General features: G+C 43.1%; 1 protein-coding gene across 2 annotated transcripts in view; it reads right to left on the bottom strand.

The window, feature by feature from the left end:
* The window catches only part of WDFY4 (WDFY family member 4), a 296,529-nt gene that overhangs the window by 132,952 nt on the left and 140,118 nt on the right, over nucleotides 1–23,459 (bottom strand). For both annotated transcript variants that reach the window (XM_053584972.1, XM_053584973.1), the window contains 9 exons: nucleotides 22,348–22,473; nucleotides 18,435–18,599; nucleotides 15,496–15,699; nucleotides 15,054–15,168; nucleotides 13,725–13,882; nucleotides 8,637–8,875; nucleotides 6,640–6,761; nucleotides 5,074–5,259; nucleotides 3,083–3,219 (listed from right to left, as the gene is read on the bottom strand). In XM_053584972.1, coding sequence (XP_053440947.1) covers nucleotides 3,083–3,219; nucleotides 5,074–5,259; nucleotides 6,640–6,761; nucleotides 8,637–8,875; nucleotides 13,725–13,882; nucleotides 15,054–15,168; nucleotides 15,496–15,699; nucleotides 18,435–18,599; nucleotides 22,348–22,473 — 1,452 coding nt within the window. The remainder of the gene's footprint in view (nucleotides 1–3,082; nucleotides 3,220–5,073; nucleotides 5,260–6,639; nucleotides 6,762–8,636; nucleotides 8,876–13,724; nucleotides 13,883–15,053; nucleotides 15,169–15,495; nucleotides 15,700–18,434; nucleotides 18,600–22,347; nucleotides 22,474–23,459) is intronic.

The following is a 23,459-nucleotide window of genomic DNA, read 5'->3' on the forward strand; positions in this document are numbered from 1 at the left end:
CTTTGTTTTGAAAATCATGTTTTAAAAAATCCACAAGATAATGTGAGCTGTAGAAAGTATATAAATAAGTCAGGTTGAATGGAAAGTGGGCTCCAAGGAGAAGAAAGAAGCCATGGAGAAGCTGTGTGTGTGTGTGTGTGTGCATATTTGGGTTTGTATACCTGTGTGTTACAGAAATTTATCCTGTAGCTGTGTGCAGTTACGAAAGCTGGACCACGCTTATCTCTCTGAGCATCCATATCAAAGAGAAACACTATCATCAGTTGCAAAATCTTTGCCATTCTTGAGTTGCTGAAAATAAGGTTATTCCTTGTGCTAACAGCTGAGGGAGACCCCCCGCCCCCCGCCCCGTGGCTGCCTAGGGTGGGTTGAGGGTGACTCTGCATCAGTCCAGCCGCATTGCTGTTTGGTACCCTGGAGCACCCTGGCAAAAGCTTGCCTCAGTGTTATTGGCTGATGGTCCTCTCTGCCTGACCATCTTTCTCCAGTGCATCCCAAGGTTCATGTTCTTCCTAAACTCTCCCTTCCGCTCTATCGTCCTCTTGACACAGATGACTTTGCTGACCTTCTCCAGCTAAACAGCCCGGTCCCTCTCTCACCTTCCCTCCCCCTGCTGTATTTTTCCTCATTGCAACCAGCACCCCTGGCACTTATGAATTTGTTTATCTGCTTGCTGTCTATCTTTGCTCCTTAGAAGGCAGTGCCGTGGGAGTAATGTCAGTTTTGCTAGAACCTCAGTGCTTAGAACAGAAGACAGATGAAATGCTCTGTAAATATTTGATGAATAAATAAATAAGACCTCAATGGATGTAGACAACATCTTCAGCAACCTGCCTTCCCCAAAGACAGCCAGCTTTGGATAGTCTTTCTTCCAATCTCTTAACTGGAGCTAAGAGCTAGCTGTTAGAAGTCACTTGGTACACCTGCCCAAACAACACAGCCTACTCAAGCTTCTTTCAGATGAGCTGTTGCCCAATCCTTCTCCTCAGGACTTGAAGCCATCAGGTCATGCTAATGACTATGACCAAGGCAGGGGCTCTGGCAAGAGGCAGCATAGAGCGGTGAAAGAGTCCCACAAAATGAATGTTCATGCCCAGCACCCTGACCGTCTCTTTCCTAGCTCCCAAACAGGCTGACCTGACTTTCTGGGGGCAGCATAACTTGATCAAGGTTCAGGATTAAGCCAAGAGAAGTTGGGCTAGACTCTACCTGCCACAAATGATGTTGGCAAGAGCAGGTGACTGGGCACAAGTGGGGTGTTCCAGGCTCCAGGGCTTGGTACTTAGTATCACCTGTGGGATGGCTTCCCCTTGTCAGAGGGAACTATAAAGTAAAATGGAATTTTGTAAATGAGCTTCTATTTCTAAAGCACTTGCAGTTTCCAAACGCTTCCACATGTTCTGGTGGAGAGAGAGCACATTTCCCAGTTGTAAATTCAAAAATCAAGGCTCTGAGAGGTTCTGTAAATTGTGCAAAGTCATTCTCGGGAGCATAGAGACGGTCCTACCTTCATTCTGCCATGTAATGGTTGCAAAGCCCTTGACTTTTTTTAGATTCAGCTTCTACAGCTATGTAACAGGGCTAATAATGGCTGTCTTTCATGTGGCTATTATAAGATCCAAGTGAGTTATTCACACATCCATTCCGTCAGTGAGTTGATCAACAAGCTTATTGAACTGTGTCTCTGCAAGTCAACACCCTGAAATACAGCCTGAATAAAACATAGGCTTTGCCCTCAGTTCTTGGCACCAGGTGGCTGTCCGGCTCAGTTGAACTCATTTCTGAACTTCCCTTCCACATCTGAGCTCTCTCGACACATGCCCTGAAGCCTATGATTCCTGAAGCTTGAAAAGAGTGATTCACAAGGTATCTGGGCAGTTGCAAGCAGCCCTTTACTGAAACTCTTCTCCCCAACATCTGGTGACTATACCTCCCCATCAGTCACTGACCATAGGACAACAGATTCTGAGTTTGGGGTACACCAAATTTTCCAAAGTTGCATGGGCTGACAGCTGGGATGAAGGTAATGTGTCTGTCAGCTGCCTTCTCCTCCTCCCCAGGGTGCCCCCTCCCAATTTCCCACAGTGATCTGCCCCATGGTGGACATAAGGAGATGAAGACTCAGGAAAGTTAAGTAAACTCCCTCAGTCCCCTGGCTCCAAGGCTATGTCTAGCAATAACAAGTCTGCTCTGAAGAAGTCAGGGACCCCATCATTAGAATATATGATCGATTGTGTCTTTGGGAAAGAGCCTCAGCCACATTTCCAGTTCCACGTGTTCTTGCAGAACCCGCCACTTCCCCATGAGAAAGTAGAGTTTATTTCCTTTTCCTGGAACTGAGCAGAACTTTGATCCATGGAGTTGATCCTGCACAGCTTTGGATTCTAGACCATAAGGGCAACATGGCTTCTGTTTGGCGCTCTTGCTGTGTCTCTCTTTTTCTTTCCATTAGTCCTGGAAACTCTGCCACCATGTTGCAAAAAAGCTGGGTCTTAAAGGAGACCGTGCAGGTCCTCCAGCCCGTAGGCTCAAGTGAGGCCTCAGACCAATGCCAGCAGCATCTACAGGATAACCGAGCCATTCATGACCCAAGCAGAGACCCCAGATATTGCGGAGCTGAGACGCTTGCCCTCTGCTGTGCTCCAAATTCCTTATGCTAGTGTCCATGATCACAAAAAGTCATTGTCAGTGCCTCTGAGTTTTGAAGGGATTTCTTATACAGCTTTTGACAAATAGACTAGAAAACCCCAGTGGCTCTGCCCCATAAGGCCACCACTGTGTGTCCCCCAAATGGAGCCAATGTCTCTGTCCCCTTTGCTGGGCTCACACACCCTGCCATGCTGAGCAGTGGACTACTGCCCTCTAAACACACCCAACTCCAGAGAAGAGAAACCAGGAAGCAGCCCAAAATCTGGCTCTACTAGATGTAGCCTTAGCTGGGAAGCCACATGCATGCTCTTCTATGCTCTGAAGAACACAGAGTTAGCTCAAACCCAGTCACAGGGAGCAGACAGAAGACACGGCTCATGGGATTTGAGGCAAATATCTGGTGCCTCTCTAAGGAAAAAGTGTCTGGGCTCACCTCTGTCTTGCACTCAGGGTCCTTGGCCTGCCGTCCAGGCATCAACCTCATGGCTGAGGACAGGCTTTCACTCCATGAAGTGACTTTGCTATGGTGGGTGGCATTCGAGCGACTGGCCAGTGACTTCTTCTCGGATGCTGGGGATAAGAAAGCAAAAAGTATCAGAGGTAAAGTGAAAGGACACACTGTTATTACAGCTAGCTTGGCTTTCAAAGGGCCAGCCAAGGGCAGGAGTCCACCATTTCTGCTTCTAATAAGGGAAACAGCCCAGACAACAAACCCATGCTGCTGTCTTCTGACCCTCCCTTGGCTAAGAAATACTGTGGGCTTTGAAGCCACCAGGCATAGAATGTACCCCTAGCTCCTGGTTTGTTGATGGGCAAATGATAGTGGATAAGTGACCTAAAGTTCCTGAGCCTCAGGGTTCTCATCCTATAAAATGGGGGAAATAGTATCTAAACTCATTGGGTGTCATGAAAATTAGATAAGATTTAAAGGATTTGGAATGTAGAAAGTGTTCAATATATGGTTGTTGACAAAAAGAGAGCCATCTGTAGGCTTTATAGTCCAATCACACCATTTTATTCCACCATATGTACATGAGTATATATGTCCTATTTTATTACACTCTTTTCTGAAATGGAATCTGACATTTTAACTTCAAATTGTACATGTACGTACATGGGTGTTACTATGATTTGACTGTGTGTCCCCTCCTCCAAAATTCATGTTCACAATTAATTTCAATTTGTTGATATTACACAGGTGGGGCCATGTGGGAAGTGATTCAGGGGTGTCCAAGCTTTTTTCTTTTCTGCCATACATTGGGAGAGTAAGAGCTGTCTCAGGCCACACAATAAATATACAATATTAAGGAAAGCTGATTAGGGAAAAAAAGAAGTCCATGGATACTTTTTGTGATATCTGACATCACAGATAAGTGAAAAACTCCTCACAAAAATTAGCATGAGGCTAGCAGGCTGGAAGTTGGACACCCCTGGATTAAAGTCATGAGGGTGCCCCCACATGAATGCAGTAGTGCCTTTTAATAGGGCTGGAGAAAACCAGCTCAAGCCCTTTTTGCCTTTCTGTCCCACCATGTACAGACAGAGCATTTCCTCCCTGCAGAGGAGGCAGCAACAAGGCACCATCTTGGAAGCAGACAGAGCCCTCGTGGACACCTGATTTTCTGCTACCTTGATCTTGAACTTCCCAGTCTCCAGAACTATGAGCAAATAAATTTTTGTCATTCATCAATTACCCAATCAGAGGCATTTTGTTACAGCAGCACAAATAGATGAAAACAGGTATGTAGACACATATTTGCCAAGACTAATTTAGAAAGCCAATTAGATAAAGGTTTTGAATCACTGGATAGTCTGGAATATATGTGAAAATAACTAACTCTTGAATCACTGTCAGTTTTGTGATGGTGAAAGATTTAAAACAAGTGTATGAACCATAATTTCAGAGCAGTGACTTCCTAAATAAAGTAAAATAAAATCTCATTCTTGCAGCTGTATGAGCTAAACATGAGGGTAAAAATATGTTGAGTCACTGAGAGAAAGCAAGGTACATTAATATTTGGGAGATGAAAAATTTCATTTCATAAAGTGACAGGACATGAGGAACCCAAGGCTCAATGTCATCACTGCCTTCATGCAAAGTTTCAAAGCATCAAGGAACGACCTAGCTCCCCAAGCTCCTGATCCCAGGCCACAGCCTCCACATAGTAGCCTCTCCCTCTAAAAGATTACTAGAATCTTTCTGCTTGGTTGGCACCTCTGGCCTTCCTTTCAAGATGCAGTGCAATATCTGTTCTTTGTGAGGAAATATACACAAGTTTTCAGTGATGCAAATCTCATCCACCAAAGAGATGAGATAGAGGATATGGGTGGAAAAGGCTCTGGGCCTGAGTGGAATCTTGAGTGAGTCTGGCTGGCTCTATGAGACCTAGCATCTCCCACCCCTGGAGCCAAGTGGACAGAGACCTAAGTAATGCTGCCAGGCCTTGAGCATTGTCTCTTCCCAGAGTGGGGTGACCTCTTCAATCTTCACTTCACTCTCTCCAGGTTTCACAGAGAGATCTATCTTGAAGGTATCTTCCAGGACTTGCCGCCTCTGTGCCACAAGCTTCTGCCAGAGAGTCTGTACTGTTGTCTGGATGTTGTGCTGGACTAGCAGAAAGAGCAAATGGTATAATCAGATCAGTGATCCTCCCAGAGAAGGCTAGGAGATAGTGTACTGTGAATGGTTTCATCCATATCCTTCTCACTTAATGTCTTGAACATCATCCCAGCTTTGAAAGCTCTGCCAGAAGCAGTCAGTGTTCACAGCCATGGGACTGACAATATTACCAACATCCTTGTGAGCTGATCTCCCTTCACTTTTGCCTAACACCAAATCCTGCTTGCCCATTTGTCTAGGATGGGGAAACCTGATTGGTGGGTTCAGAAAGCCTCTTTCCCTCATTTCATAATTCTGTTGCATGCCAGACAGATACCCCGTGTGAATAATGGGTAGCCAAATAGCTCCTTCCAACTTTACCTTACTTGTTGGCTTCTCAGAGGAGTGGACACCAGACTTAAGTCTGTGCTCAGGGGCTCAGGGCCCAAGCAAGCCCTCTCTCCTAAGAGTAGATCATGCTTCCAATCACCCTCTCATCTCGTTGTCCTCATCGTTGGATAGATCTACCAAGCCAATGCTGCCTGCTGTGCCTCACATCTGTAATTTCCTATGTCTAAACTTCCTCTGATCTTGGACCACTGGGTTCCCTCAGTCCCATCCCCTGAGGACGGTTTTTATCACCCTAAAGGGATGGACAGTACCTAGTACAGCTCTACCAGTTAAGTCCCAAAGTTTGTGTGTGTGTGTATGTATGTATGTGTATATATATCACCAGGTAAGTGGCAGTCTGCAAATTGAAGTGGCAGACAAAGGGATAAAGATAATCTCCTCAACACAAAGAACTGGCTTCTATATTGCTAATCCCTTGATCTTGATTTGAGATTATTAAATACAAGAATAAACTCAATTAAGCCAAAAGTCTCATAGAGAGTAATGACTTTATTTACTTCCTTCCCATTCACTGAAGAACAAAGCTGAGAAGTAACCAGGTAATGGTTTGAACTAGGTGAGATAGCATGCCATGGGTCCATGGGTTAAGCCCCTGGTTTAACCAAGTCCCACAAAGCTTTCTTTCCATCCATCCATCCATCCATCCATCCATCCATCCATCCATCCATCCAATCCATCCATCCATCCATCCATACATCCATACATCCATACATCCATACATCCATCCATTCATCCATCCCTTTCTATTACATTCATAATACACAAAGACCACCCCAGGGTTATTTTCTACCAGGCTATCTTGCTATAGTACCACATTGCTCTGCCATGTCGTATTGTCCTTTTCTGGGCTTTGAAAATGTCCTTGACAGTATTTGCTTTCTTACCTTGGGAAGGACAGACTGAAGAATGTAAGCCCAGCAGGTACCATTATTCATTTACCAGCGCCCCCTCCTCCCCCCCAAAAAACAACTAAAATATACCATCACTCAAAGTTGAAAAGTCTTCTCCTCTTTTTTCTTTGCCTTCTTCATTTGCAGAAAGGAAGACTTGATGATAAGGAGACATTCTAGGCTTGGGTTCCAATCCGAATCCCTCTGGATAACTGGCAGACGAGATTTTTCACTATCAAATTCAGTTTTCTTGGAACCATCCCATTGTTCTTTATTACAAATAATTATCCTCAAAGCTCAGTGCATATCAATATAAAAAAACTTGTCTAATCAAGTCAAATCAAACACTATTTAACAACTTCCACAGAAGATATTATATAATGGTGTTCTGGATAGTAAGAAAAATACTTTCTCTTTGAGGAAAATCCTATCTTGTGGAAACCCATCTGTGCTCCCAGCAGTCCCCTCAAGCATTCTCCTGGTTCCTCATCATCAAACTGGTCATTTATTTTAGGGCTTTCCTAAACACTCAACTCTGCCTTTGTTTGGCACTGATTTCATTCCATCTTGAATGGGGCCAAGGTTGCTTCATGGGCATGTGATGAATGTAATTTTTCAGGGTCCAACACTCAGCAGGGCACCATTTTAGTTTTTGCAGGGGCCCTACTCAGAGGTAGCCTGTTCTAAGTAGGGACACAGTGTTTTATACATTAGGTTTCGTATGAACCATGTGCTGTGTGTGTGTGTGTGTGTGTGTGTGGGGGCTGATTATGTTAACATCCATGTGCCCATGTTGACATAGCAGAATAGACATTCAGTAAATGTTTGTGGATTGAACTGAAAATGATAAACATGGATAGGACAAAAATACTAACACATGAGAACGTTCACTTTTGAAATTCTAGAAGAAAGTCACCTTTGGATGTTGGGGGCAATCTTGCTAAACAGAGAAATCTAAGGAGGATGGTAGGGTATCATTTCAAACACAAAAATCAATTGTCATTCTGCTCACTTTACTTATGATTTCAGGAGTGTTAGGGCCTAATTCTTAAAAAAAAAAAAAAAAAGGAAGAAAGAAAGGAGAGAAGGAAGGAAGGAAGGAAGGAAGGCAGGCAGGAAGGAAGGAAGGAAGGAAAATTCCCTCAATTAAGCCACATACTGAAAATGTAAATTGGTTATTTTATTTCAGACAAATAAAAAGACAAGCGCAGAAGGGTACCCCCAAACTTCCCAGGAAGTTTTAAGATGAATCAATGTTAGCGTTTTGTCATGTTCAATAGTCAACTCTACAGGATTTTTTTTTTCAAGGGATCAAACTTATAATTTGCACTGAGATGAATATGATTAAGTAAAAGAACAGGAGCTGAGTGGTATATCCCATCCTTCTCTCTTCCTCGACTCTTCCATGGCTCTACTGATAAGACAGTATCCATAGGCAGCATGACCCTGGTGACATATGGTATATGCATACTGCCACCCTGAGAGAGACAGGAAGTGAAGATATATGGAGAAATATATTTTCAAACCTAAGACTTCAAAAAAAGTCTTATTTAAGTCTTATTTACTTATTTATTTAAGTAAATAAACTTTATAGCTCTGTATTAGTGTTTCTTAGGCAAGTGTGCTTATGGATGTCATAATATGCTATAACTTATATGATGCATATAATTTATTTTTCTAAGAGCAAAATTATTCCTGGATTGCACAATATAATATATTATATTTTCTTCCATTCTAACACTGAATTTATCAAATATTAATGCTTCTAAAATCTGCTCTTATCAGAAAATCAATGTGTGTATTTAATGTTGGCATTTTCTACCTCAAAAATTAAATCAATGAGGTACCTCATAACTTTAGAATTGTGGAAATAGGCTAAGTTATTATTTGATGACGATTCCCTCTCCTTGGCCACATGGGCAAGTATGGGGATGACTTACCATATTATTCAACATTACACAAAATGTGGGGGACCAGATGAATGAAAGGATGAGATCATTTGTATTGACCTCGGTCAAGCATCCCTTGACATCTCTCTTTTCTTCATTGACTACCAGCAGGCAAGAGAACAAGTGGGTACCTCTCACCTTCTTGCATTGAGCATCAAAAGGCAGTGCATGAGACACAGAAGGAAGCTGACGTTGGAATTGTAGGTGGCAAAGATAACATCCCAGTGTTCCTGTAGAAAGCTCAGGATGCTGAGAAGGCTGAGGCATTCGGAGAGGGACTGCTGGGGCTTGGAGAGGCAGTAAAGAACGACTTTATTTAAACTGCTGTATAAAGTGCTGAGAACAGTTTCCCTTTGAGAAGAGGCAGTCTCGATGACCTGTGTCATAAAAATAACACACACACACATACACACATACTTGTGAGCACTTTGCAATTTTAGACACTGAGTATGTGAGCACTTTGCAATTTTAGACACTGACCTAGTTTATCATAAAAATAATGCAATAAAAAAGTGACATGACCTGAAATTCAAATGGGACTAGTTTCCTCAACCTTTGATTTTCTATGTAAGTAAATGATTAATAAAGGTGACCCAGAATTGGGGTGAAAACTTGTGTTTAAAAAAAAGTTCACTATAGTGATATTATGAAAAATAGTGTTGGCAACCAGAGATTCCTGAAATACTGGTAACATAGTTGACGTTCAGTATATGAGAATATGCTAGAGGAAGTATCTAACTTTTAAAACAGATATGAGTCATCATTAATAGTTATAGAGAGCGTTTTCCATATATAGGCATTCTAGGAATATATTTAACCAAGGAGGTAGAAGATCTCTACAAAGAAAACTACAAAACACTGACAAAAGAAATCACAGATGACACGAACAAATGGAAAAACACCCCATGCTTATGGATCAGAAGAATCAATATTGTGAAAACGGCCATGCTACCCAAAGCAATCTACAGATTCAGTACAATTCCTATCAAAATACAAACATAATTTTGCACAGAATTAGAAGAAACAATTTTAAATTCATATGGAACCAAAAAATAGCTTAAATAGCCAAAGCAAACTTAAGCTAAAAGAACAAAGCTGCAGGCATCATGTTACCCAACTTCAAATTATACTACAAGGCTGTAGTAACCAACACAGCACAGTACTGGTATAAGGGTAGACACAGAATAGAGAACAGAACAGAAGGGAGAACCCAGAAATAAAGCCAAATACCTACAGCAACTGATCTTCAGAAAAGAAGACAAAAACTGACACTGGAGAAAGGAACTGCTATTCGATAAATGGTGCTGGGAAATTGGGATAGTCATATGCGAAAGAACGAAACTGGACGTCTCTCTCTCACCATATACAAAAATTGTCTCAAGATGGATGAAAGACTTAAATATAAGACCTGAAATAATAAAAACTCTGAAAAGAAGCCTAGGAAAACTCTCTGGACATCTGCCTAGGCAAAAAACTATGACTAATACCCCTTAAACAACAAATTTTTTTTTTACTTCTGTACAGCAAAAGAAATAATCAACAGAATAATCAGATAGTCAATGGGATGGGAGGAAATATTTATAAACCATATACCCAACAAAGGATTGATAACCAGACTCTATAAGGAATAAGGAAAAAAACCCCAAATAATCCCATTAAAAAGTGTACAGACAAAAAGGCCCAAAAAGGTCAGTAGGTCTACTTGGAAAGAAGTTTGGAGAACACTCAAGGAACTAAAAGTAGACCTACTGTTCGATCCTGCAATTCCTCTCCTAGGCATATACCCAGATGATCAAAAACTCTTTTACAACAAAGACATTTGCACCAGAATGTTTATTGCAGCCCAATTCATAATAGCCAAGACATGCAAACAGCCCAAGTGCCCATCGACCCATGGATGGATTAACAAATTGTGGTAAATGTACACCATGGAATACTATGCAGCCATAAAAAGATAGAGACTTCACATCTTTTATGTCTACCTGGATGGAGCTGGAATATATTCTTCTTAGTAAAGTATGTTAAGAACGGAAAGAAAAGTATCCAGTGTACTCAATACTACTATGAAATCAATATATAATCACCTACACACTCATATGAATGGCAAAACATAACTATAGTGCAGAAAGTAGAAGGGAAGAGGAGAGAGAGGGGAGGAGAGAGGGGAGGGGAGATATGGGAGGAGGGAGGGTCTTGGGGGACCTCACCTAATGTGCATGATGCAATGGTACATTTCAAAACTATTAAGAAATGAGTATAACTGTGATGGATGTGTTACTTACTTCAATGTAAGCATTTCACATTGTATATCGAAGCAGTACCCTGAACCCCACAAATGCATCAATGTACAAAGTTATGATTTAATAAAATGAAAATAAATTAAATACATATAAGAGAAAAAAGTGTACAGATAACATAAACACATTTTTCAAAAGAAAATACACAGACGGCCAACAAACATATGAAAAATGTTCAATATCACAAATCCTCAGGGAAAAGCAAATTAAAACCACAATGAGATACTACCTTACCCCAAGGAAAATAGCAATTATTAAAAAGTCAAACAACAATCAGTATTTTCATGGGTATGGTGAAAAAGGAACACTTACACACTGTTGGTGGGAATGTAAATTAATATAACTTCTAGGGAAAACAGTGTGGAGATTTTTCAAAGAACTGAAAGTACCATTTGATCCAGCAATCCCACTACTGGTTATCTGCCCAAAGGAAAAGAAGTCATTACCACAAAAAGACACTTAAAGTTGTATGTTTATTGCAGCATGTTTCATGATTGCAAAGATGTGGAATCAACCTAAGTGCCCACCAGCTGAGGAGTGGGTAAAGAAATGTGATATAGACAAATACCATGGAGTATTACTCAGCCAATAAAAAGAACAAAGTAGTGTCTTTTAAAGCAAGTTGAATGAAACTGGGTGCCATAATTCTAAGTGAAGTAACTCAGGAATAAATAACCAAATCCCACCTATTCTCACTTATAAGCGGGAGCTCTGCTATGGGCATACAGGGGCATACAAAATGAATTATGTACATTGGAAACTCAGAAATGAGAATAGGAAGTGGGGCAGGTGAAGGATGAAAAAATACCTATTGAATACAATGTACACTGTTCAAGTAACAGGTAAACTAAAAGTCCAGGCTTCACTACTGTGTAATTCCTCTATGTAACCAAAAACCGACCTTGAGGGAAGTTGGAGCAATAAAGTATATTATATAAATATTCAAATTCTATATTTTCTAGGCTTTAAGCAGGAAGGGGGAAAAACTTCATTTTGGTGTACTCAGTCCAAGCCTTACGTAGTGCAGTGGAGCGTGCACATGTGCGTGCTCACACGCACCTCTCTTCCTCTCTCTCTCTGCATGCATGGTACAGATAGATACAGTGGAAGAATTGTATTTATATCTTAGTTATGAATAATACCTATGAAAATTATTAAAATTGCTTATTTGTGTTATAGCTGCTGTTATCTAGTCTTACTATTTTTCTATTTTAGCAGATAATTTAGTTTTAGCCACAGGTCTTGAGGGCAGATATTTGTTTAATATGTTTTCCATAGTAACTATTGCTAAAGAGTTAGGCATTAAATATTCCTGTTTGTCTTAATTTTTAAGTTAAAGTTTTGGTTGGAGACAGAGGGAGAAATGGTCCAAATGAATGAGAGCGAACCCTGTGCAGGTTGAGGTAATGCTGCAGTAATAAGCTAGCTCGACTGTGGAGGTATCCTTTGTATTTTGTAACATTCACTTTGGGTAAATGCTTTTTCACTATTAATAAATGTATATCATGTCTATAAAAAAATATATATATATACATACATACCCCTAAATCTATTGAAATTTTAAAAATAATATTTGATACTATGCTAAGCCTTTTTGCATATATTTGCATCACTTTGCATATATTGCTATATAATAACACTGTGAAGTAGACACTAAGGTTACTCAACTGCAGGGTTAAGAGGCTGAGGGTCAGAGAGGTCAGGTGTTTAGCAAGGGTCAAAACCACCCTAGACACTTGAGCCTGCTCTTGCTCACCATATTGTCTAAAGAGAGTCCAAAGGACTTTAGTTAATGAGAAGCTTAGCGGGAAGGGCAGAGGCAGAAGGTCCTGATTTGTGCAGGCTTAACACTGATGGGTCTGTATATTTGTTTGGCTTCAGTGGTAAGAATCCATAGAACAAAAAATACATGGAAAATTTTCCAGTCTATGAAGAAAGTCATTTGTTCATGATGGGTGCTCTCTTAGAATTTCATGGGCAAAGCAAATGTTTCTACTAATGAAGTTAGATTCTATTTCAACCTCTTGGAGTGTGGGATCCATGTTGTCACTTGATTCTCAAATACGTCATCACTCTCCAACAGAGGCTGGAAGTTGCAGGCATTACAGGCCAGGGGCAGGAGTGGAGCACCCTCGGCCCAGCACCACTGAAGGCACGCCAGCCCCTGCGGGCTCCCCCTTTGGGGCATTAGCTCTGAGTATTTGCTTTGACCCCGAGAAACTCAGCACTTAGCACCTTCTTTTTACTTTCAACATACTTGTTGAGAATCTGATTTTAACATATTGACCACCACACTAGAAAAATTTTTTTCCTGTGGGCCACAGTGTTTTATTAGGAAAATGGAATAAAAACTTTGCAAACAAAATGATCATTCTAATTCAATGAAAATTTTGTTATTTTTTATTGTTTTATGTATGTGTGAGTCATGTGCAATTCCCATGGCAGTTAATGTGTTAACCCTCTTAGAGCTAACAAGGGTTAACTTGTCAGGGAACATTTCTCCCCACTTGGAGTGATTCCTGAAGAAGCTCTGAATACATTTTTCCCCCAAGTTTGCCTGGGTGTGGGCATCAAACTGACAATCACTCTGAAAACCATCCCGAGTCCATAGGCCACTCTGCAGACAGAATGGTGCAGGGGCAGGGTGCAGGGGGCAACTTTGCTCTCTAAGAGGCGTAAAGAGGAAGGAAGACAGTTTTCCCTGGTACTGTTATAGAACCTAAGGAGTTGCTGGTGGCAGATTTCATGTGGGTAAGGAGTTTATAGCACTGAGGTGCAAGTGCTGGTAGCAGAGGCCCCCAGTGGCCCAGATGGACCTCGGGAGGCCTGAGTTGAGGGCCCCCCAGGGCACTAAGTAACTACCTGATGTTACCTGGCATAGAGGGCCTTCCCCACCTAGATCAGATGTTAGTCATCAGGGTGTTCTTACCACCATGATGTGCTCCAGAATGAACAGCAGGATGTGTCTGGGGTCTGCTGAGAACATCCCGCTGTTCAGCTTCTCCACCAGCTTCTGGGTGAAGTAGGAGACGTTTCCGAGTAAGGCAGCAGCAGCAGTTTCTGCATTTGTGTGAGGCTCTTTACTGCCTAGGGTGAGGGAAGAGAAGAAGAGGGAAGACAGGCCAGGTGGAGGGTCTGAACAGAGTTCTCTTCGTGACATCTGCAAGTCTGTCACGGTGACCCCATCTTCACCACCTCCACACACCCCATTGCTACAAAGCCGGAGTCTTGTACTTGGGGGAGGGGGTTCCCAGTGCACACATAGTAGTTATTCAAAGTAAATGCATCTTGAATAATCTGGTCAGTAATATAAACCAAATGGTGAGAAGGCAAGCCAGGGGAAGTATTTCTTTCAGCGGCTTTTTGGAATAAAGATAGGGTGGAGTATAGTGCTTGAGGCCAACGAGTAGGTGTCAAGCAGGCCCAGGGCCCTGCTGTTGCACTTGGCTGCAGACAAAGCCATATTGTCAGGGTTCATCTGTGCTCATAATACAGCAGACACCAAGCCCAGACATGTGTGTGATGCTCTCAGCCTCCCCAGAATAACCCCCTCATCCTCAACCATCATCCTCACGCACAGGTCCAGACACCTGTCAGGAGCAAAGTCACACTGCTGTCCAGTGGCAGAGCCAAGACCAGAGCTGGAATCACCACGCTCATACCTGGCACTCCCCACATTGCACGCACTCCATAGAAAAGTCTAGAAAGCAGGGCTTCTGAGTCGTGGACAAGGAGAATCCAAAATGAATCCTGGGGCTCAAACACCACAGAAAACACTTTCATTTCATCTTGTCCAGAAGGCACAGCTGCCTTGGAACTACGTTTTCTGAATGAATCTTAAAATCCAAAGGTCCAGGGCAGTGCCTATATCCAGATCCATGTGTGTAGAAACATGGTCTGTGCACCTGTTCTGCAGAACACTGAGGATGCATCTTAACTTCCCTTCTAGGCAGAGGTCACATTTCTACTGAAGCTAAAGGAGAATTGATTTTAGCACAGAGGACAAGAGCACTTTCTGTCTCTGTGTGGTCTAGCAATGACAGTGGTACCATGGAAAGCAGCAGTGGACAGCAGGCCCTTTCACTGGACAGCAGGGCAGGGGTCAATGAGGCCCTGCTGTGGGTGGGTGGAGAAGCGGATGTCCAGGTGGAGGTGGCATCCCATGGCTGTGGTCAGCTGCTAGCAGGCATGCTGTCTTCCTCACTCAGTGGTCAGTGGCCTCCTGTCAGACCCAGGTGAGACCATGTGACCCACTCACCTCTGAGTATCAGCACGTTGCCACCACTCATCATGTGGAACGTTTCCATGGAGGAGAGCAGGACTGCAGACTGGAAGTCTCGCTTCTGTTGGCTGGTGGCGTTGTCTGGAAAAGCCTGGAAGCATGGGCTGGGACTGAGACAGCAGCCACATGGCCATTGTGTCCAGTCAGGGCCCATCACTCCCCTCATCTGGCCAGCGCACTGATACCCCAGCAGGCTGGAGCGTGGACTGCTGACAGCCCACAGTCGGTCTTTCTTCAAGGCCCTGCTCGCACTCTATCCCCCGCTACTCTGCCAGGTCCTGCAGTTCGGAGACTCCCTGCACCCTCTGATTGCTGCCGCCCCAGGTCCTCTGACTCCCTGGGCATACCCTGACCTCCAGGCACTCATCCCCTCACAGACTCCACTGCACGTGACCCAACAACACCTTTTCCAACCCACCTCCAGGAGCACCTCCAGGGGCAGCCACTGCTTGGGGCTGGGGGCCCCTAGTAGGAGCTCCCTCAGAAGAAGCTGCAGGAACTCCCTCAGCTGCTTCCGGACGAGATGTGACTTGACAGGAGCCTGGAGAGCCTTCACCGTGCTGTCACTTTCAGCCTCAGTCTCAGGACTGCTGGCGTTCCAAGCAGACTCAGCCATGGTCCCCTCGAAGATAAGAGAACCCCAACATTCACAACCTCCGCCAGCTCAAGTGCTTCCACACCTACGTCTGCCATGTGCGTGGGCAGAGTCACCGCACCCACTGACGTGTAAGGAAACAGAGGCTCAAGGAAGGAGACAACTTGCCCAGGGTCTAGTCACTTAGAAGGTGACCTGCTACCATCTGAGAACCTGACGTAGGCCAGTGTTGTACAAAGAAGCCAAGCCTCAGAGTCGGAAAGGCCTGCAATGCTTGGTAACAGAGCCCAGAATGTGTTGGGGGCAAGTTGCTTCCCTCCCCTGAGCCACAGCCCCTGTCAATTAAATAGAGACAATATAAACAATCTCATGTGGATTTGTGAAAATGAACTGAAAGAATGATGGATGTGGCCATTCCTGGCACCCAGAAGCCCACTCCCAACCTGTGGTGGGGACCCCACCCAGGCTCTGCTGACAGGACCCTCAGGAGAGAACGATGGAGAAGCAGGACTCCAGAGTCCTTTCCTCAAGTCCCTGGTAAGCTTTGGCCTTCTCTGTCTCATTTCATATTTACAAAATGCTGGGAGAGAGGAAGACATGGCTCATTACCCCAGATACATCCAGGAGGACACAGAAATGCCGGGAGGCTGAATGAAGCGTCCAAGGACACACAGCCGGGGACTCCTGACTCCTCAGCCCATGAACTTCTCTTGTGCATTCATCTGTTAGCACCTCCCTCTACTCATTCATAAAATTAATGCGGCCATTCTTAATTAAGGCATAAAATGAATTTAATGGCACCTAGGGAGATGGCGACTGCATTAATTAGCTCCTTGTGGCCTTGATTGGAAAGATGCCATATAAATTCACAGTAAATCGAAGACTTTGGCCACCAGCCTTCTACATGAAGAGGGCCTGTTGGCGTTTTCTGTGCAACAAAGGCCTCGAGGAGCCAACTTAGAGCTAGGACAGGCAAGGACGGGTAGGGTGGAGAGCCTGAGAATTGGATCCAGGAGTCCCAAGATGGGATCTAGCTTGCCCACAGTCAGTACGAGAATTGCTGACCATGGGAAGGAAGAGCCCAGGGCCAGATTGTGCACCTGGGCTGCTGCTAAGGGCACTTAGCTGGAACCCAGCCAGCAGATGGTGAGCCCGGCCTTTGGGCAGGGGGGCTTCTCTGGGCATGTGGGTTGAGAATGTCAGGCCACCAGCCCCCGACAGAGCATGCATTAATAGTGGGGGTAGGGGACAGCCTGGGGTCACCCATTCTCCCTGCCTGGCCAGGCTGCCCAGGCCTCTGGGCAGGAGATCATCCCACCCTCTCCTCAGCTGGCAGGGACCTGCTTTCCTCTTGATTGCATTTTTATTCTCACTTTTCTAGTAAGTCACTTCAGTTAATAGGAATCCCTCGATTCATTTTAAAACCATTTTATTCTTTTGCGAATAGTCTAGTCATTATATTTGGTCTCTTTATTAAAACTAATTACTTTTACACTTTATTTGGCCATTTAATTTTATTTAAACTGACCACAATGGAAAGGACATGGCTTTGGGCTGAGAGGTGATCTCTCTGTCCTGGCTCTGTCACTTGCTAATCACATCACGTGCAGCACATTTCACCCTTTCAGCTGTTCCGGGAGGTGGGTCTGTGGTGCCCACTAGGCCCAGAAAAATCGGATGGGCACAATTTTTTCGCCCTCAAGCTCAGTTTCTTCTCATGAACACCACCTTTGTCTGGTGGCTGTTCGGGTTACACAAAGCACCAGTTTCAGGAGGTGGAGACTATCTCCACAGATACACTTCTGGAAAAGATTAGCTAAGAGTGTGTTCACTCTAATTCATTGGCACTTAGCAAATGATTATGGAGCATCCACTCCAGCACTGTGCTTGGCATGGATCATAAATCCCACTATGTACCAAGGTTTGCCTTTCCAAAACATTCCTTTAGCTACAGTTACCAATTTGCATGTGACGTGGCTTGCTCATCCTCCCTCTTTGGGTCTTTGCTTCCTAATCCACCAGAGTGAAGGTGGATGCATGAATCTCTGCCCATCCTCCTCCTATACCCTCACCTTCTGTACCAGTGCCACCTGCTGCCCTGCTCTCGGCTCCTGGATGCTCTCAGCTCACCTGACTCATCACCCCTTGAACTCCAGGGCCTGCCTCTGGGCCTCAGACTCACACATCTTCCCAAAGCCCTTCTCTAACCCGTAGCACACAAGACCCAAGACCTCATCCTAAGCCCCAAGTCCGTCTTTCTCCCTCCCTGCTCTTGGTTCCTCTGGCCCTGAGCTGGGCCTCTGCAAGCGAATCCACTGCCAGGAAGGAGACGCAAGTTGTGACCCAAGGGACCTGCAAACAGGGCAAGATCCTGAGAACCAGAGACTGAGCAGGATGTTCTGCCAGGACTGGCCTCTCCTGTCGGTGCACAGGCCACAGGCTTCCTGCAGTGGGATTCATTGTTTCCCACCATCTGTGTGTGGGTGTTCCATATAGAATTGAACTTGATCCACCTGCAGATTTCTCACTACTGAGATTCTTAACAAGTCAAAAAAAAAAAAAAAAGTGGTTGAATCTCAGAGTTGAAAATGACCTTGAGTAGCACCTCAGTCAAGAAAAGGAAAATTACCCAAGATGTTTATTCCACGTTGCCTTAAAATGTATTTAATTTTGGAGGGTGGGCAGGAATTTTTCCCTTCGACCTTGAGGGGTGATGAAGCTCACACCTGCTCTCCTAGGGGCGGGGCTGCAGCATGTCCTACCTTCTGGCTTCCCAGGGGGAAGGTGGCTGTGGCCAGGGTCTGGAGGAACTCGGGAGCTCTCCATGAGGGGTCCTGGGGGTAAGTGCGGTGCACGAGGCCAAGGAACTGTAGCACACTGGCAGGGAACGTCTGCTCGCAGGGGCTGTCTTCAGCTCCTGCAGAGGGCTGAGGCACACTTCATGAAAGGCAGTGCAGGACCTGAGGGGGCTTCCTTTTACTCAATCTAAAAGTCACATCTTCATTTTTTTATGAAATCATAGCTATGTAAATTAACACATTTATGGGGTACAATGTGCTGGTTTTATATGCAATTTGAAATACTTATAACAAACTGGTTAACATAGCCTTCACCACACTTTCTTAATTACTGTGTTAAGACATTTATACTCTACACTTAATAGATTTGACATGTAGCCTTGTAAAATGCACCATAGGTGTGGTTCCACCAATTACCCTCCCTCCGCCCATCCTCCCCCTCCCCTCCCCCACCTCTCCCCGCTTCATCTTGGCCTGTAGTTGAGTTATAGCTTTCGTATGGAAGTGTAGTGCTTATAAATTAGTTTCATAGTAGGGCTGAGTACACTGGATACTTTTTCTTCCATTCTTGAGATACTTTACTAAGAAGAATATGTTCCGGTTCCATCCATGTAAACATAAAAGAGGTAAAGTCTCCATCTTTCTTTAAGGCTGCATAATATTCCTGGTGTACATATATACAATTTATTAATTCATTTGTGGGTCAATGGGCACTTGGGCTTCTTCCATGACTTGGCGTATGTAGGAATTTAATCTTTTTATGTTTGCTATTATGATATAAATACTTGGTCTTTTATTTTTACTTCTCTCAGCATATTTTATATTTTCTTTGTTTTCAGTACTTTCATGGTATTACTTTTATTTGCTTTATTTTTAATTACATTAATTGATTATATAGATAACACATTCCTTACACTACAAACAGAAAATGTATGTCTTTTCACCCCCCCCAAAAAAATTAGTTGCATGTTCGTCCTACAATGGAGCCATGAATAAATTTATCAAAGATGGAAAATGTACAGATCACATAATCTGACCAGGGCAAAAACAAAACTAGAAATAGATAACAAAAATAAAACACAAGAAGCTCAACCATGTGGATTTGAAAAATATAAATCCAAGAGATCTTTAAACCCACAAACACACAAATTCTAGAAAGCAACAACAACAAAAAAATGAAGACGGCAAAATCAAAATCTTAGAAAATGACAGGGAAAAAAGAATCAGGATACTGATAATTGAATCCAAAGAGATGTACTTTGTAATTTTTTTTTTTTTTTTGGCCAGGGCTAGGTTTGAACCCTGCACCTCCGGTATATGGGGCCGGCGCCCTACTCCTTTGAGCCACAGGTACCACCCAGGAGATGTACTTTAAATAAAGCACAAGCCTTCAGCTCCTTGAGTAAGAGGAGAGGCAGGTAAAGAGAGAATGTGGACACACAAACTGAGCCTAAGAAATGGGAAATACCCAGATAATAAAATGAATTAAAAGAGAGAGACCCTTTGTGCAAGTTAAATAAATGGTAAATTATTTTCAAACATCGATTAACTGAAGAGAGTCAGTTACAAGCCTAAACAAGTCAATAATCATGAAACAAATTTAGGCCCAGTTTCATAGGAACAATTTGAATAGTGTAAGAATTGTGGATTTAATATCTTCTTGAGTATAAAGAATAAAAGCAGTCTGTTTTAAATACAAAACTAGCATAGCACTGACATCAAAACCTGACAAACATATAGTAAAAAGGAAAATGCAAGCTAATATTATTTATAAACATGCATACAAAATCATAAATAAAATATTTACAAACAGAATAAGAACAGAGTGAGTAAATGAGAACTTGCAAGAATGCAAAGAAATCTATTGATATAATTCATCATAGGTCACTGGTTAAAAGAAAAAAGGCATATGATCATCTAATGGTACACTAAAAAATTTTAACAAAAATGATTTATGAAGTGAGTGTATGATGCCCCATAATCATATCATTGTATACAGTTATGATTTAATAAAAAAAAAAGAAATTAAAAAAAAAATGAAAAAAATATGTGTTTTAAAAAGGGAAACAAGTGGGTTCTATACTTTCTTAGCATAATTTAATATACACACAGAAAAATTAGCAATAGACATAAATAAGTAATTCATAGTAAAATAAATAGAGACGGAACAAAATAAATAGAGATAATAAGCAAATGAAATGTGGTTTCAGTAATGACAAATGCAAAACATCTCAACTATGAAACCATCCTCAACTTGGCCGTGTTATTGAGGCTGAGCACTTCTACACAAGACACTGAGATAGAGGTTAGCTGGTGGGCCATGTACCTGTAATGGCTAATGTGATCTTTCTTTCTAAGAAGTGCATCTATCCATAAACTGTGGTATATGTACACCATGGAATATTATGCAGCCTTAAAAAAGATGGAGACTTTACCTCTTTTATGTTTACTTGGATGGAGCTGGAACATATTCTTCTTAGCAGAGTATCTCAAGAATGGAAGAAATAGTATTCAATGTACTCAGCCCTACTATGAAACCAATTTATAAGCACCCACATTTCTATATGAATGCTATAACCCAACTACAGCCCAAGATGAAGGGGAAAGAGGAGGGGGAGGGGAGGGAGGAGGCTGGGTGGAGGGAGGGTAATTGGTGGAACCACACCTATGGTGCATTTTACAAGACTACATGTTAAATCTACTAAGTGTAGAATATAAACATCTTAACACAATAACTAAGAAAATGCGGTGAAGGCTATGTTGACCAGTTTGATGAAAGTATTTCAACGTGTATATAAAAGCAGCACATTGTACCCCATAATTGCATCAATGTACACAGCTATGATTTAATAAAAAATAAAAATAAAGAAGTGCATCTAAAAGAAAGAGCAGGCAGTTTGCTTTGACCCGCTATTCCATATCCCAGACTTTATGTTAAGGAGTTCATTAAGCTAGGAAGTAAATTAAGAAAGTTCATTGCAACCATTTTGTAACAATAAACATTAAAAAAAAAAACCCAGGATAAATGATTATTACAAATACAGATGATTGACATGGAAAGATGGCCACGAATGTTGAAAACAAAGGGCCAAGGAGTATATGTGGTCTTGTGGTCACGTCCTCTGTGAGGATGCACCGTTCGTAATCTTGGAGAGGTGTCCAGAAGGATATTCCACTCAAGTTCAAAGAGCTCATTTCTGGGAGCATATGTGTCAGGTGATTTTTACTCACTGGTTTTCTCTTTTGTTTAAATGTGAAAGGGAATCACATGTCATTTTACAAAAGCAGCAAGTTCCCCCTCATGATAAGCCTCCAGTTGCCCTTTGCATCTGCAGAGTAAGGTTGGACATTTTCAGCCTCTCCTGCTCGCTCTCGCTGACCTGGCTCACCATTCATTAATTCCTCCTGCTCTGGGGCCACATGGACTTGGCTCCATGTCTGAGATGACCCCTCCAGTCATCTCTAATGGACCTTAAAGCCCCAAGCAAAGGCTACCCACTGTGGAAGCCTCTCCAGGCTGTGCCTGCAGCTGGTGGCCACCTGCCTTCTGTGACAGTCCTCCCCCTCATGGTCACACACGGGCTAGGCCCGCCTGTCTTGGTAGAAATCGGCTTGTCCTCAGAAAAGTTTGACTGAAGGCAGTAAAGAAAGCTTAATGTTAAAACAAATGGGAAATAGATGTCCCCAAAAGGAGCTTTATTTGCTTCTTGAGGATTATAAGTCTGGGTTTTGGTTGTGCACCTGACTCTACGAACCTACCTGCCTCATCTATTTCATCTTGCTAGTTGGGAAGCTGCTAGGAAAAGTCAAGGCGATTCCTCTGCACTGGCCTTCCCATTAGAACCACTTGGGGCTACATGTGGGGAGTGGGTCTCACCTGGTTCATGGTGGCTTTCAACATTTCCAGGAGTAGTAGGGCACCTTCCATGCACAGCCCAGCCCGGAGGACTTCTTCCTGATGGTGCTTCTGCAGGAGCCACTGAAGCATGGCCTCAAGGCTGTCCTGAAAGAGGCAGGGGCTGTGAGAAGACCCATGCCTGCATGCGGGGACCAGCTTTGCAGCCAGGGTGTCAAGTTTCCAGGGGGCTCTGGTGGGAAGAACAGAATAGCATAGTAGCTGCCTCGGTGGCGAGCCCATATGAACGGTCCCACCCAGTAGACGGTACATGAAGAAAACTCACCTCTAAGAAGGAACTGAAGGAAACCCCTACCCCAGCCACTTGCAAAGGTTTCTTCCTTTTGGTCTGACATCACAAGCACTCAATGTCCTAACCAACTTTCCTAAATTTTTCTAAATGAGATTATATAAACATGTGAAGAATTCCAAGGTTTCAGGGGAGAGTGCAGAGTGGAGAGGAGAGAGTATGGCGTTTAGAATCTAAAGGGTCCGACTTTGCCTTTTTAGTGGCTGAGCTCAGGCAAGCTATTCAGCTTCTTGGCAGTTCAGTTTCTTTCTCTGTGAAACAAAAATCACATTATATCCCCCATGGGATTGTTTAAATATCAAGCAAAATAAAATATGTAAAACATCCAGTGTGGATCCCAACACTTAACAGATGTTTGTTTCCTACAGTATGTTAGAGAAATAAAAATTTAGGGTTTTCTCAGTGACTTTAGCATAGCACAGTAAGAACTTTATTTTGAACTGTGACCCTGTAATACTATCAGTCTGTATCAAGATTTAAATCTCTCAACTATAAGGATAGGCAAGAGCGGCAGGTTTTTTCATCTTACACTGGCAAAGCCCTGCCCCTCCTCTATTTCATTTCAATTCAGTTTATTTCAATTTAATTGAGACCAGGAAACAATTTCTGATTCTGCTATTTGTCAGGTGCCCGGAAGGCAAGTGCAGCTGGGTTGGTTCTCCAGGTGTTCAGTAACTAAATAGGAAGGCAAACAGGTACACGTGTCAGTGCCCCATGAGGTAGAGGTATCCCGAGGCATGAAGGAAGGAGGGAGTGCTCCCCTCTGCCAAGGGGGTTCTAAGCA

This window comes from Nycticebus coucang, chromosome 3, assembly GCF_027406575.1.
Source record: "Nycticebus coucang isolate mNycCou1 chromosome 3, mNycCou1.pri, whole genome shotgun sequence".
Classification (NCBI taxonomy): domain Eukaryota; kingdom Metazoa; phylum Chordata; class Mammalia; order Primates; family Lorisidae; genus Nycticebus; species Nycticebus coucang.